This window comes from Urocampus carinirostris, chromosome 12 (assembly GCF_059441175.1).
Source record: "Urocampus carinirostris isolate Australia breed hairy pipefish chromosome 12, RoL_Ucar_1.0, whole genome shotgun sequence".
In the NCBI taxonomy this organism is placed as follows: Eukaryota; Metazoa; Chordata; class Actinopteri; order Syngnathiformes; family Syngnathidae; genus Urocampus; species Urocampus carinirostris.
In genome coordinates, this window is record NC_142360.1 from 2,410,590 (window position 1) to 2,426,063 (window position 15,474).

General features: G+C 38.9%; 1 protein-coding gene across 3 annotated transcripts; it reads left to right on the top strand.

Moving 5' to 3' along the window:
• Positions 1 to 495: 495 nt before the first annotated feature.
• Positions 496 to 14,858, top strand: plaat1 (phospholipase A and acyltransferase 1). Of its 3 annotated transcripts, XM_088349024.1 has the most exons (6): positions 496 to 688; positions 816 to 836; positions 1,949 to 1,998; positions 8,545 to 8,677; positions 13,980 to 14,248; positions 14,729 to 14,858. In XM_088349024.1, exons 3-6 carry the CDS (start codon positions 1,972 to 1,974, stop codon positions 14,828 to 14,830), a joined length of 531 nt encoding a protein of 176 aa, XP_088205150.1. In that variant the 5' UTR covers positions 496 to 688; positions 816 to 836; positions 1,949 to 1,971; the 3' UTR covers positions 14,831 to 14,858. The 3 variants fall into 3 exon arrangements, with proteins under 3 accessions (XP_088205150.1, XP_088205149.1, XP_088205151.1); XM_088349023.1 differs by lacking the exon at positions 816 to 836; XM_088349025.1 differs by lacking the exons at positions 816 to 836; positions 1,949 to 1,998.
• Positions 14,859 to 15,474: the final 616 nt, after the last annotated feature.

Here is a 15,474-nt window from a genome sequence, read left to right on the forward strand (position 1 = left end):
CAATATGTTGTGAGGATTGCTTACTTTTTGATAGTACAGAGACAAAAGAGGCTCTTTTGGGAACTAATTCAGGTGGGAGAATGTGATCACCACCTGCTGGGGTTTTGTTACTTATTACCTACCGTTCTATTAGTGTGTGTATGCCATCCTCATAAAACATGGAAACTTAGGCCTATAAATGCTTGGGTGGTTTCATTAAAGCAGACATTGTTTTTTCACCTGTGATTTTGACAGAGGCAGAGGGTTTGGTTACTTTTTCCTCCCCCTTCTTTCATTGTTTACATGCTATCCTCGTTCAAATATGGAAACTTATAAATATTTGGATGGTTAAAGTTAAAGCACATATTTTTTCATCATCATAATTTTGACAAAGCCCCTCATTTCAGTTACTTATTCCTCCCACTTCTGTCATTGTTTGCAAGGCCTTTCTCTGCCCAGGCATGTGTTTTCGTGAACATTTTTGAGCTTGTGGGTCCATTGTGTACATTAGTCAGAGAGACTGAGCAAATCCACAGCGACCTCCAACTTCTGCTTTGGCTTTGAGACTAAGCGTCATCAAGCGTCATCACAGAAAATTTTAATTTATCGTGTTCCATTTTCTCGTTCTTCATCTTTCTTTTTTATGCTCCTTTGTGGACGTATTATGGAGAATTAAAATGATGAGGAAGAAAAAACTGCTGGTGTTTGAGTAAGTATTGCTACTTCATGTTGTGTTCTTCTGTGTAAAGTGTTTTAATGCAGTTGAAAAAAACATATTTAATATAATCTAAAATGTGCCAAAAGTATTTTTCTGCGGGCTTCCCTATTGTGTGCAGGTTATTGTGACAGCCAATGCTGTGAGTATTGTGTTTGTGTGCATATTGTGTGCGACGGCTGACCTTCCTATGACCTTTCCATCTTTTATGTATATCGACTGTTTGTTGACATTTTAGTAATTGTGATGTCATTACAAATTGTGTCCTTTCATTTATGGGCTGATACCAGAAGTAAAGGTTCAACTACTGTAGGGCAGGAACAGTAATAAAGACAGACCATGTACTGTGCAAAGACATATTGAAAAAAATTGAAAGTGTACAGAGATGGAGACTAGAGGAACAAAAATTCAGAAACTGCAGTTATGGGACAATAAAATAATCAGCGTGCACAAATCCTTAGCAACCCATCTCAAAAGTGGCCATTCTCCCAGTTGGAGTTCATGAACAACCAAGCACCAGTGTCTTTTGGTTTATGGGTTAAGGTAATGTCATGATTACTTATTTGGATAACCTGTGCCCGCTCATTTGGCGCCAGCCGCTGCGGGCTACCTGATTGGTTCCCTGTCCTTTTTAAGCCCAGTCCTGTCACTCTCCGGTTGTCAGTCCGTCAGCAAAGCTCTGTTTCTACAAGGCCAGCATTTTGACTCCGACTCCCGTCACTCCCGCTTTTTGCACCAGTTTTCCACACGTCTGTTGCTGATTTCCCCATTTGTCTCTGGCTACGACCTGGTTTTTTTATCCCGACCACGTTTTCCATCTTCGACACCACGATCTCTCACTCCGGAAGATCCAAATCAGCATTCTGAACATGCTCCGATCCCGTGAGCGGCTTGTTTCTTGCGTCCAGCGAGGACCGAATCGCTGGCGCTGCCTTTCCTTGGTATCTCAATAAATTTGTGAGAAACGTTACGCGATTGGGTCTACCCTTTGTGCTGGTCATGACAGGTAAGGTCCATAGCGCAATTGGTCAGAGGAGAGAAGTTGGTTTGGTTTGTTTGTGGCAATGCTTGGCATCAACAAACAATAAACAGACATTGTCAACATAAATTATAGGTCATTCATAAGGTATACTTATCTCTTAAAAATCATATTAGTGGATGTTTTCAAGTAATATTAGTGTATCACAATTTGTGCATTGCTGATCTGTATTTTTCAAGTTAAGTCACACTTTTTGGTTTGTTTTTTCTCAATAGGCATTGTGGAAGCATGTTGTGGGATGGACAGACGACAACAAAGCTCAACTGTAGGTTTTTAATTTGGGGGGGAAATGTTTGCACTTTTTTATCGTACAAGTTTCTATTCACGCAAAATCTATCCATCTATCTATTTATCTATCTATCTATCTATCTATCTACACCGCTTATCCTCAGTAGGGTCGCGGTGGTGCCGGAGCCCATCCCAGCTATCTTCGGGCAGCTATATATATACTGGACTGTCTCAGAAAATTAGAATATTGTGATAAAGTTCTTTATTTTCTGTGATGCAATTAAGAAAACAAAAATGTCATACATTCTGGATTCATTACACATCAACTGAACTATTTCAAGCCTTTTATTATTTTAAGATTGCTGAATTTGGCTTACAGCTTAAGAAAACTCAAAAATCCTATCTCAAAATATTAGAATACTTCCTCAGACCAAGGAAAAAAATAATTTTATAACAGCAAAACTAAATCAAACATTTGAAAATGTCCATTGATGCACTCAGTACTTGGTTGGGAATCCTTTTGCACGGATTACTGCATCAATCCGGCGTGGCATGGAGGCAATCAGCCTATGGCATTGCTGAGGTGTTATTGATGCCCAGGATGCTTCGATAGCGGCCTTCAGCTTATTTGCATTTGTAGGTCTGGTGCCTTTCATCTTTTTCTTAACTATACCCCACAAATTCTCGATGGGGTTCAGGTCAGGGGAATTAGCAGGCTAATCAAGGACAGTGATGCCATGGTCAGTGCACCAGTTACTGGTGGTTTTGGCACTGTGGGCAGTTGCCAGATCATGCTGGAAAATGAAATCCTCATCTCCATAGAGCTTTTCAGCAGATGGAAGCATGTAGTGCTCTAAAATCTCTTGGTAAACAGATGCATTTACTCTGGACTTGATGAAACACAGTGGACCAACACCAGCAGCTGACATGGCTCCCCAAACCATTGCTGACTGTGGGAACTTCACACTGGATTTCAAGCAACTTGGATTTTGCTCCTCTCCAGCCTTTCTCCAGACTCTGGCGCCTTGACTTCCAAATGAAATGCAAAACTTGCTTTCGTCTGAAAAGAGGACTTTCGACCACTCTGCAACTGTCCTGTGCTTCTTCTCCATAGCCCAAGTCAGACGCTTCTTCCGTTGTCTTGAGTTCAGAAGTGGCTTGACCATGGGACTACGGCTATTGTAGCCCATTTCCCGGACACGTCTGTGAACTGTAGCTTTTGATACCTGGACTCCAGCTTCAGCCCACTGTCTTTGAAGCTCCCCCAAATTCTGGAAGCGGCTCTTCTTCACAATTTTGTTAAGGCTGTGGTCATCTTTCTTGGTTGTGCAGCGTTTCCGGCCACATTTTTCCCTTCCAACAGACTTTTTGTGGATATGCTTTTAAACTGCACTCTGTGAACAGCCTGCTCTTTGAGAAATTTCTTTTTGTGTCTTACCCTCCTGATGGAGGGTATCAATGATGGTCCTCTGGACAGCAGTCTTCCCCATACTTGTGATTTAGTTTACTAAACCAAGCTGAGTGTTTTTAAGGCTCAGGAAACCCTCGCAAGGTGTTTCGAGTTATTTAGATGATTCAGGTGATTAGTTGAATAGCCTACTTGTATACTTTTTCATGATATTCTAATATTTTGAGATAGGATTTTTGAGTTTTCTTAAGCTGTAAGCCAAATTCTTCAATATTAAAATAATATAAGTCTTGAAATAGTTCAGTTGATGTGTAATGAATCCAGAATGTATGACATTTTTTTTTTTTTAATTGCATTACAGAAAATAAAGAACTTTATCACAATATTCTAATTTTCTGAGACAGTCCAGTATATATATATATATATATATATATATATATATATATATATATGTATTTTTCATCTCATTAGCCGTACCGCTTATCCTCATTAGGGTCCCGGGGGGCTGGAGCAGGGCTGGAGCCAACCCCAGCCATCTCCGGGCAGTGGGCAGGGGACACCAGTCAATCGCAGGGCACAACTCACTCGCTCATTCCCACCTAGGGACAATTTGGACCGGCCAATTCACCTGAAATGCATGTTTTTGGAACGTGGGAGGAAACCGGAGTGCCCAGAGGAAACCCACGCAAGCACAGGGGAGAACATACAAATTCCACACAGAAAGTCTGGAGCTGGATTTGAACCCACGCAGGAGGTTCCCATGACATGAAATGTGCCGCACAAGCGCTAACCACTGCGCCATATACCTGTATATATATATATATATATATATATATATATATATATATATATATATATATATATATATATATATATATATATATATATATATATATATATATATATATATATATATATATATATATATATATATATATATATATATATATATATATATATATATATATATATATATATATATATATATATATATATATATATATAGTATATACAGGGAGTGCAGAATTATTAGGCAAATGAGTATTTTGACCACATCATCCTCTTTATGCATGTTGTCTTACTCCAAGCTGTATAGGCTCGAAAGCCTACTACCAATTAAGCATATCAGGTGATGTGCATCTCTGTAATGAGAAGGGGTGTGGTCTAATGACATCAACACCCTATATCAGGTGTGCATAATTATTAGGCAACTTCCTTTCCTTTGGCAAAATGGGTCAGAAGAGGGACTTGACAGGCTCTGAAAAGTCAAAAATAGTGAGATATCTTGCAGAGGGATGCAGCACTCTTAAAATTGCCAAGCTTCTGAAGCGTGATCATCGAACAATCAAGCGTTACATTCAAAATAGTCAACAGAAGCGTGTAGAAAAACCAAGGCTCAAAATAACTGCCCGTGAACTGAGAAAAGTCAAGCGTACAACTGCCAAGATGCCACTTGCCACCAGTTTTGCCATATTTCAGAGCTGCAACATCACTGGAGTGCCCAAAAGGTGTGCAATACTCAGAGATATGGCCAAGGTAAGAAAAGCTGAAAAACGACCACCACTGAACACGACACACAAGCTGAAACGTCAAAACTGGGCCAAGAAAAATCTCAAGACGGATTTTTCTAAGGTTTTATGGACTGATGAAATGAGAGTGAGTCTTGATGGGCCAGATGGATGGGCCCGTGGCTGGATCGGTAAAGGGCAGAGAGCTCCAGTCCGCCTCAGACGCCAGCAAGGTGGAGGTGGGGTACTGGTATGGGCTGGTATCATCAAAGATGAGCTTGTGGGGCCTTTTCGGGTTGAGGATGGACTCAAGCTCAACTCCCAGTCCTACTGCCAGTTTCTGGAAGACACCTTCTTCAAGCAGTGGTACATGAAGAAGTCCGCATCCTTCAAGAAAAACATGATTTTCATGCAGGACAACGCTCCATCACACGCATCCAAGTACTCCACAGCGTGGCTGGCAAGAAAGGGTCTAAAAGAAGAAAAACTAATGACATGGCCTCATTAGCAGTCTTCCCCATACTTGTGATTTAGTTTACTGAACCAAGCTGAGTGTTTTTAGGGCTCAAGAAACCCTCGCAAGGTGTTTCGAGTTATTTAGATGATTCAGGTGATTAGTTGAATAGCCTACTTCTATACTTTTTCATGATATTCTAATATTTTGAGATAGGATTTTTGAGTTTTCTTAAGCTGTAAGCCAAATTCAACAATATTAAAATAATAAAAGGCTTGAAATAGTTCAGTTGATGTGTAATGAATCCAGAATGTATGACATTTTTGTTTTTTTAATTGCATTACAGAAGATAAAGAACTTTATTACAATATTCTAATTTTCCGAGACAGTCCAGTATATATATATATATATATATATATATATATATATATATATATATATATATATATATATATATATATATGTATGTATGTATGTATATGTACAGTGGAACCTCGGCTCTCGACCATAACCCGTTCCAGAACTCTTTCGTTCCAGATTTGGTCGATCACCGAAAATCGTTTTTCCCATTAAAAGTAATGTAAAATCGTTTTAATCCCTTCCAACAACTTGAATGTTTACCACGAACGTAAACATGAAGATAACCCAGGCTAATGGTACGTTCGTAAGAAAGATTACGCTAACATGAACGTGTAAAACTAAAAAAAAAAATCATGTCGTTTACAAGTCATTTAGCACCCGGGTCTCCACAACAAGTGGTGAGCGGTTAAAGGATAAAGAAAATATTTATGAATAGGATTTCTTACCTTTGTGGTGGTCTGCAGAAGCCATGCTCTATTCCCTCGAAAGAAGGGAAACTCGCACATTTTCTTCATATTTTGCTATTATTTCTTTCTTAAATGCAATAGTTGCACGCACTACTCTTCTTTTTTCACCGGTAGCAACTTTGCTGCTTGCACCGACCTTCCTCCGAGTCATAATCAGGGGTACGAAGGGCTCCAGCACCCCTGCGACTATACTGAGGATAAACGGTGCAGATAATGGCTGGATGATATACTTATGGGGCACTGCAGCTTGGGTGGTTAGCGCAGAGCCCCACGGTGCAGAAGTTCAGGGTTCAAGACCAACCTCCGCGTGTGGAGTTTGCATGTTCTTCCCATGCCTGCGTGCGTTTCCTCCGGGCACTCTGGTTTCCCCCCACATTTTCAAAACATGTTTGTCAGGTTAAATGGGTGGTTCAAATTGTCCCTAGGTGTGAATGAGCGAGTGACTTGTCTGTCTCTGTGTGCCCTGTGACTGGCTGGCAACCAGTTCAGGGTGTCTCCTGCCCATTACCCAAAGATAGCTGGGATGGGTTCCAGCACCCCCGCGACTATAGTGAGGATAAGCGGTGCAGATAATGGATGGATGAAATACATAGGTGGCAAGCAGTCCAGGGTTTCCCCTGCCCACTGCCGAAGGCATTATAATTTATGTATTTTTTTAATTTATAAGATAAAAATCTATTTATATATAAACAAATGTAACTTTATTCCGATTGCTGTCAAAGTGTACTTGAAAGTGTTATTTTCAAACCCACAAGTTTGTAATATTTTTTTTCATTTTGTTTCTTTTTTATACATATTAACACATGAATATACATTTTCTCTACATTCCATCAAAGTATATTTAAATTTGTGTTTACATTTGTTTATTTTTGTATTTATTAAACTATTTTTCTTATGTTTATATTTAAAACCTGTGAAGCTTTAGTTTCACTAACACAAGTGTTTGAATTTAATTACTGTATTTTCTATTTATTTATTATTTATTTCATTTAATATGATCCGTTTTTGTGGTTGTTGTTGATTTCATCATTTACTTTTTTTCATGTTTGTATGTGTGCAGGCTATGAGTTTGAGGCGCCCGATTTAATATGAAAGTGTAAAAAAATCCCAGGACAAGAAAATCAGGAAATAATTTATTACTGATTGATTTGGTTGATATTTATATTCATTCCTGATGGTTTTTTTATATCTTTATTTGTCTAGAAAAATATAATATTGGTGAATAGTGTGCCCACTTCACCAGGACCCAAACTCTGGGGTAAACCCTTAAGTATTTTCTGGACTTTTGGGTGCAACTAAAAATAGAAAAATAAAATTGAAAGGAAAAGAAAATTAGAAAGTGCGCCTTCTAATCTGGTGCCCCTTACAGACTGGAATCACAGTAAATAAAATCAGAAATGCAAAAGAGAAAGGAGTACAATGAAATGCTTTTGTATATGGTAAGCATTTATGAACAATTCAAGTTAATCTAGTTTTGAAATCAGATTTTCTTATGTTTACACTCTGTGAAATTATTTTTTTTTTAACACAACCCTGTAGGTTTTAATTTAATGTGCCTGATAGGCAAGTAATGTTTCTGTTGTGCAGTGTTTAGCACAATCGCTTAACACGTGAAAGGTCCTCTGTTTGAGACTGGGTGGAAACATATTTGCTTGGAGAGGGATGCGTGCTACCAGACTATACTTGCTCAAGTCACACTACAGGACTTTTAAGCATCGAACCAACCAAACAATGGTCAAATGAAATAAATGGCTCACAAAAGATTTTTTTAAGGATGCGTCTTACAGGGTTTGTGCGGGGGCTTGAAGTGCTTTTAAATGCTTGAAATTGTTGCCATGTTTGAAAGCAGTCTGACTTGATAGATAGCTGGGATGGGTTCCAGCACCCCCGCGACTATAGTGAGGATAAGCGGTGCAGATAATGGATGATATACATAGGCGGCAAAATTAGGCAATCGCTTGCGCACAGTAGCATCAAACCGCTCGCTTCCAAGATAAAGGCTTCCGCGGCGATACCGGATGGAGCCCATCATTGACAAATTTGCGTTTTTCCGTACAGATTTCCTTGTACGTCACACTTGTTTTAAAATGCATAAAAAACATACTTTGTACGGCAAAACCATACAGGTTGGCAGGTATGTTAGTGCAAGAATTACATATCAATTATAGATATTTATTATCTGCCATGTAAAGAAATGGAAAATACATGATTCATACTAGATTTCTTTTTAATGGTACTGGAAAAACTACAAAATTGTCTTTGAAAGTCTTTAAAAAAGTGCTTGAATTTGACTAAAAAAAGTTTACCTTATTATTAGGTGGGCTTTATAGTCCAGAAAATACAGTAAATTAACTTTTCAGACCCCTGGTTTAAATTTTGCTTGCAGATGGCCTCCAATGACCCCTCTAATCCCTCCGGCGGCCCCCAGCCTGGGGACCTCATCGAAATCTTCCGACCAGCCTACCAGCATTGGGCGCTCTACCTGGGAGACGGTTACATCATCAACTTGACTCCGGTTGGTGAGTGTGACCGCCTAGAACACATGTGTCAAATGCATCATCAACTTGACTCCGGTTGGTGAGTGTGACTGCCTAGAACACATGTGTCAAATGCATCATCAACTTGACTCCGGTTGGTGAGTGTGACCGCCTAGAACACATGTGTCAAATTCCCGGCCCGCGGGCCACGTCCGGCCCGCCATGTGATCATATCTGGACCGCAAGACCATTTTACATTATTGCTCTTAATGGCCCTATATCCATCTTGTTCAAAACTTGAACTGTTAATCCTATTCAGATACATGCAAAGCTAAACCAAAATTGAATTATATAACAGTACTTTTGAGATATACAGGCCACGTTTTCACTACGATTTACAGTCAAAGTGCCACACAAAAAACTCGTTTTGGCTGCACAACTCTAAAGAATCCTTTATATAAAAGCTCACTATATAATCCATGTTCAGTGTTCAGATACTTTTTGATGAATCCATGGAACAAATTGTAAATACGCCAAAACACCGGAAGATAATTTAAAGTTATTTGATTGGGTGAGTGGAGGGATGGGTGCAGCTATGCAAAAAGTGCCAGCACTCCCTCCCATCTCTCTCCAAAGGTAAGCACATCAGGCTCCCTGTTCTCAGAATGTTGTGACGTTTTTACAAAACAAATGCATGGATCTGGTTTTGAAACCAATATGTATAAGAAAAAAGGGTCAAAATGTGTTTTACCGATGTTGAGTAATTGCAAAAAAGAGACAAGTTTAAAGTGGTATGTTTGTTGATTCTGGGACACGGGCTCTGGCATTATTCTCTTTTCATAATTTTTATCAAATAATCAAAAATAAATGTGCTAAAGACTAAGCCTTTGTGTGGGGCGCAGGTTTAGCTATTGTCTCATAATATATGGTGTGGCTCTTTCCCAAAATAAAATTATGCTTTTATATATCTCATCTCATTAGCTGCAACCGCTTATCCTCAGTAGGGTCGCGGGGGTGCTGGAGCCCATCCCAGCAATCATCGGGCAGTGGGCAGGGAACACCCTGAACTGGTTGCCAGCCAATCGCAGGGCACACGGGGACAGACAACTCACTCGCTCATTCGCACCTAGGGACAATTTGGACCGGCCAATTCACCTGAAATGCATGTTTTTGGAATGTGGGAGGAAACCGGAGTGCCCGGAGGAAACCCACGCAAGCACGGGGAGAACATACAAACTCCGCACAGGAAGTCTGGAGCTGGATTTGAACCCACGACAGGTGAACTGTGCCGCACAAGCGCTAACCACTGTGTCGCCGTGCTTGCTTTTATATATATATATATATATACTATACCCTTTTCACTGAAATGATCAAATCAGAATCATAAGAGCGAAGAGAGCGGAATGATTAGAATTGTTATTTCTGAAAAATACATGTTTTATGTATATTTCCAGGTTTTCTAGCATTTTCATATTTCTACTTTTGACAGGAGATATATTAAGGAGAGCAAAATCTTTTGGGATACTTAATTTTTTTTTTTCATATATACATTGACATAGGAGCAAAGGAATTTGAATGTTATTTTAATGTTAAGTTGTTTAAGGTAAGTTCTAAGTTGTATAATTTAACAAGCTATTTTTATTAAGAGCAAAATAACAAATACTGTATAAGTGATTTAAGGTTTAAATTTAATATTCTTGTCTGTTTTTATTCATTTTTATGTTCCAAAAAACATTAAGTTTAAGTGTGCCTAATAAATGTTTATCCTGGTTGGCCCGCGACCTTAAGTGTGTTTTGAATTTTGGCCCCTTGTGCAATCGAGTTTGACATTCCTGGCCTGGAACAAGCATGTCAAACTCAGTCGGGCTTGGGGGCCGGATCCGGACATTGTGTTTTCTGGTGGGCCAGATCAGTAGAAAAATGTCAATGCCAAATTTCGAGCTTTGTTTTTTCAGTACTATGCTTCATCATTCAGCCTACCCAACATATTAAAATTACACATTTATTTACAAACAACAAAGACAAAATGTTTGGCTTTGAATGTGTTAACTTAACGTCACATTCGCATATTTCGCATATTTTGCTTTATAACTATTACAGTGCCCATTTTTTGGAACATTATTGAAATGCTTTTATTCCACATGTTATATTGGGTAATTTTGTATTCTGTATCTCTTTATCTTTATTTTTTAACATGAGGATACAGCTGGAAATGTGAATTTCCCTACGGGGATGAATAAAGTATCCATCTATCTCTCTATCTATCTAACAATTGGTATAGAATAGAATATGCCTTTATTGTCATTGTTACAACATGGGATATATTGTAACTTATATTTCAAAAGCTGAGTATATGCAGCTTTACATCTGTACCAACTTACCACACTCATCACAAACATATACAAACTCGAGTAGGAGCTATAGATAAAAATATCCTTGCCTCAATCGTCATGCAACTTTGAAATAAACAACAAAAAATACAAAATAACAGTGAACAGGCAAAAACATCAGATCAAACTACAAGGCTGTGTCATGATTACTCATTGCACTCACCCGTGCCTGTTCGTTTGGCGCCAGCGGCTGCTGGTTACCTGATTGGTTCCCCCTCCTATTTTAGCTCACTGCTCTCACTCGCCCTTTGTCGGTCTGTCAGCGAACCTCTGCTTCCGCAAAGCAAGCACTTTGAGTCTGGCTCCTGTCTGTCCCGTTTTTTTATCCGTATACCAGTCGTCTGTTCCTGATTCCCCGTTTGTCTCCGGCTACGACCTGTTTTTGACCACCGACCACGTTCGGATCTCCCGTACCGTTAATGACCCGTTTTTGACCACCGACCATGTTCTGATCTCCCGTCACAGCTAACGACCCGTTTTTGACCACCAACCACGCTCTGATCCCCTGCTCTGGCTATTGACACCTTTTTTTCCCATTTGACCACGCTACGATCTCCCGCTCCAGGAGATCCACTTACGCATTCCGAACACACTCTAATCCCGTGAGTGGCTTGCTTCCCTCATCCAGCGAGCACCGGATCGCTGGCATTTGTTTTTCCTCTATATCTCAATAAACTTGGTCTGGGTCCTGTTCTGGTCTGACAGGCTAGGCCTACAGAATCTGAGAAAATCCTGCATGACATTGTTCTTAACATAAAAAAAAAATAATACAAATTTTTAAAAAAAATATATATAGTTTTTTATACATATATATATATAAATCCATTACAAATGTATATATATATATATATATATATATATATATATATATATATATATATATATATATATATATATATTTATTTATATATGTATATGTATATGTATATACAGTGGAACCTCGGTTTTCGAACGCCTCTCAGTTCGAACAAATCGGTGTTCGACCCAAAATTTCGAGAAATTCTTGCTTCACTGTTCGGTCAAAAATTTAGAGTTCGAACGCCAGTAATGCGTGAGTGCGTATGCTAAAATGCGTTGCTGAGCGGCGTACAGGTGTAGATCATGTAGTTTGCCCCCACCCCTCGTGACCAGCTGTTATCACGTGCGCACTTGCCTCTTTTTGCTTTCACTTTTAATATCGGTGAACGGAGTGTTTTAGCCCCTAACTATGCCTCTGAAGAAGGTCGGTGCAAGCAGGACAGGTGAAAAAAGAAAAGCTGTTCATACAACTATTGCCTTTAAGAAAGACATAATAGCTAAATATGAAAGAGGTGTGCGAGTTTTCGATCTTACTAGGGAATACAGCATGCGCCTTCGGCTGACCACCACAAAGGTAAGAAATCCTATTCATAATTATTCTCTTTATCTTTTTTTTTTTACACGTTCGTGTAAGCATAATCTTTCGTACGGAAGATTACGATAACGCGAACGTATGATTAGCCTGGGTTAGCTCTATGATTACGTTGAACATTCAGGTAAACATTAAGGTTGTTGTAACTGAGCCCAAAATTCAGGGTGTTGGAACGGAGCCCCCTTTCCAATGAAGCACTAGCCACTTGTGGTGCTAAATGACTTGTAAACTACCTGATTTTTTTATTCTCACACGTTCGTGTTAGCTTAATCTTTCGTAAGGAAGATTACGCTAACGCGAACTTACGATTAGCTTGGGTTAGCTTCATGTTTACGTTAAACATTCATGCTAAACATTCAGGTTGTTGGAACGGATTAAAATGATTTGCATTATTTTTAATGGGAAAAATGATTTCGGTGATTGAACAAATCGGTTCTCAAACAGGGTTCTGGAACGGATTATGGTCGAGAACCGAGGTTCCACTGTATATGTATATGTATATATATATATATATATATATATCGAACCTCCTGTGAGGAGTTTGCATGTTCTCCCGTGCTTGCGTGGGTTTCCTACGGGCTTTCTGGTTTCCTCCCACATTATAAAACAGGCATGTCAGGTTAATCGGCCCATCCAAATTGTCCTTAGGTGTGAATGAGCAAGAGAGTTGTCTGTCCCTGTGTGCCCTGCAACTGGCTGGCAACCAGTTCAGGTTGTCCCCTCCCCACCACCGCGACCCTACTGATAAGCGGTGCAGATATTGGATGGGGATATATATATATATATATATATATATATATATATATATATATATATATATATATGTATACATATATATTTATATATATATATGTATACATATATATTTATATATTCATATTTAGCACATTTAGTTTTGATTATTTGATCAAATTTAATACCGTTAATCAATTAAAATATTTAATCGCGATTAATCTCATGAATAGCGTGGTTAACTCATGATTAATTGTACATTAATCCCATTTAAAGCCCATTTTAATCCATTACAAATGTCTCTTTACCTATCATTTTAATACTTATGTTAAAATGGAAAAGTGGATAGGCTTGCTTTGCGCAATTATTCTTTATTGAAAACACAGTGAAGTGTAATTTTTTACACATATATATATATATATATATATATATATATATATATATATATATCCATTATATGCACCGCTAATCCTCAGTAGGGTCGCAGGGGTGCTAGACCCCATCCCAGCTATCTTCAGGTAGTGGGCAGGGGACACCCTGAACTGGTTAATGTCATTATAGTTTTTACCATTTTGGTCCAGGGAGCTGGATAAAAAAGCATGACGAGCCGGATTTGTCCCGCAGTTTACCCACCGCTATTTTAAACCTCTCCTGCATACTTTAGTAAAAAAAATATATAACTTTTGATAGAAATTAGATGCTTTTTTCGAGATACTTGGAAATTTACGGCAAGCTGGAACAAATCATCCGCAGGCCATTTGTTTGACGTGCCTAGCCTGGAATATTACACCGGAACCTCAAAGGAACCTCACTGTTCGGTTCTGGTCCATAGACGAGAGCCAGGCGGCCGCTATCTCCAGCGTCAAGTCTGTCTTCAGCCGCAAAGCAGTGGTCCGCATGCAGCTGCTGAAGGAAGTGGTTGGGGGAGACTCGTACCGGGTTAACAACAAGTACGATCACAACCACACCCCCCTGGCCGTCCATGAGATCATCCAGCAGGCACAAGTTTTGATTGGCCAGGAGGTGTCCTATGACCTTTTGGGAAGTAACTGCGAGCACTTTGTCACCTTGCTTCGGTACGGGGAAGGGGTGTCGGAACAGGTGAGGTTCTTTGGATATTGGAACCTGCCCATTTTGGATTCATGATTTTTGGGCTAAAATTGGTCTTGATCCAGTCCAAAATTAGATGTATAAGCTCATCCAACATGGACCTAATTTAGCTATAGAATAATCACTGTTGTGTTTACTTTGTTCGATGTGGTCCACATTTAAATCAATAAATCAACTACATACATAAACATTATGAATTAATAAAATAATTGTTTTTATTGACATGTATATATATATATATATATATATATATATATATATATAGAGAGAGAGAGAGAGAGAGAGAGAGAGAGATATTATACTGTATATCACTCATTCTTATCAAGAATGACTGTTACAATCACAACAATAGACAGCTATTTCTATCGTGCTGATAACTCTGACGTCATGTTTTCTCGTCATTGGCCTGGTAATAATCATGCATACAAATATGTTTTATTATGAATTATTAGACCTTCTCTTCCTTGACAGGCCACAAGAGCCATTGGGGCCATCAGCCTGGTGACGGCAGCGGCCAGCGCCTTTTCCGTCCTGGGACTCATTAACAACCGATCCAGAAACAGGCCATTTTGAAAGCGTTGGAATGTCTGCAAGGAATCATGAATAAAAAGGACCCTGTCACAGGGATGCTTCTGAGATATTTTGAACTGGAGTGTTTTTATTTTATTGAATACTTTTTTAGGGAACCGGGATAAATTTCTATTTCTGTTAAGAATTGATGGATTAATTGATTGGGTAAATAGAACAAGGGCTAGAATAAAAAGTAAGATTTAAGAATACGAATATGATAGAGTGATAAGTTTAAACTATAGTAGACACTTAAAATAAGGAGAGAACACGTTAATGGATATTGAACTTGAAAGGAGAACAGGGAGAGAAGCCTTCAGATAAGAAAGTCCCAGCCATTCTCAAGTCCTTCCCTGGAGTCCTCTTTTTATTACATATCCTAGCAACCTATGAAAATTCCCTTGTTGTTGTCCAATATTAGAAAACAGAATAAACTCATGGAAGTTTGTGATATTTTCACTTTTGAAAAATCTCAGCTCTTCTGAAAGCGTTTTTTGATGAATAACAGCACAATTATTGAGCCGTTTTTTTTCTTTTTTTCTGACAAGTAGGACACACAAACACAACAAAATACTGGAAATAAAAGTTTATAGCATAGGTGACATATGACATACACAAACACAACAACAAATAAGACATACACAGGGCCC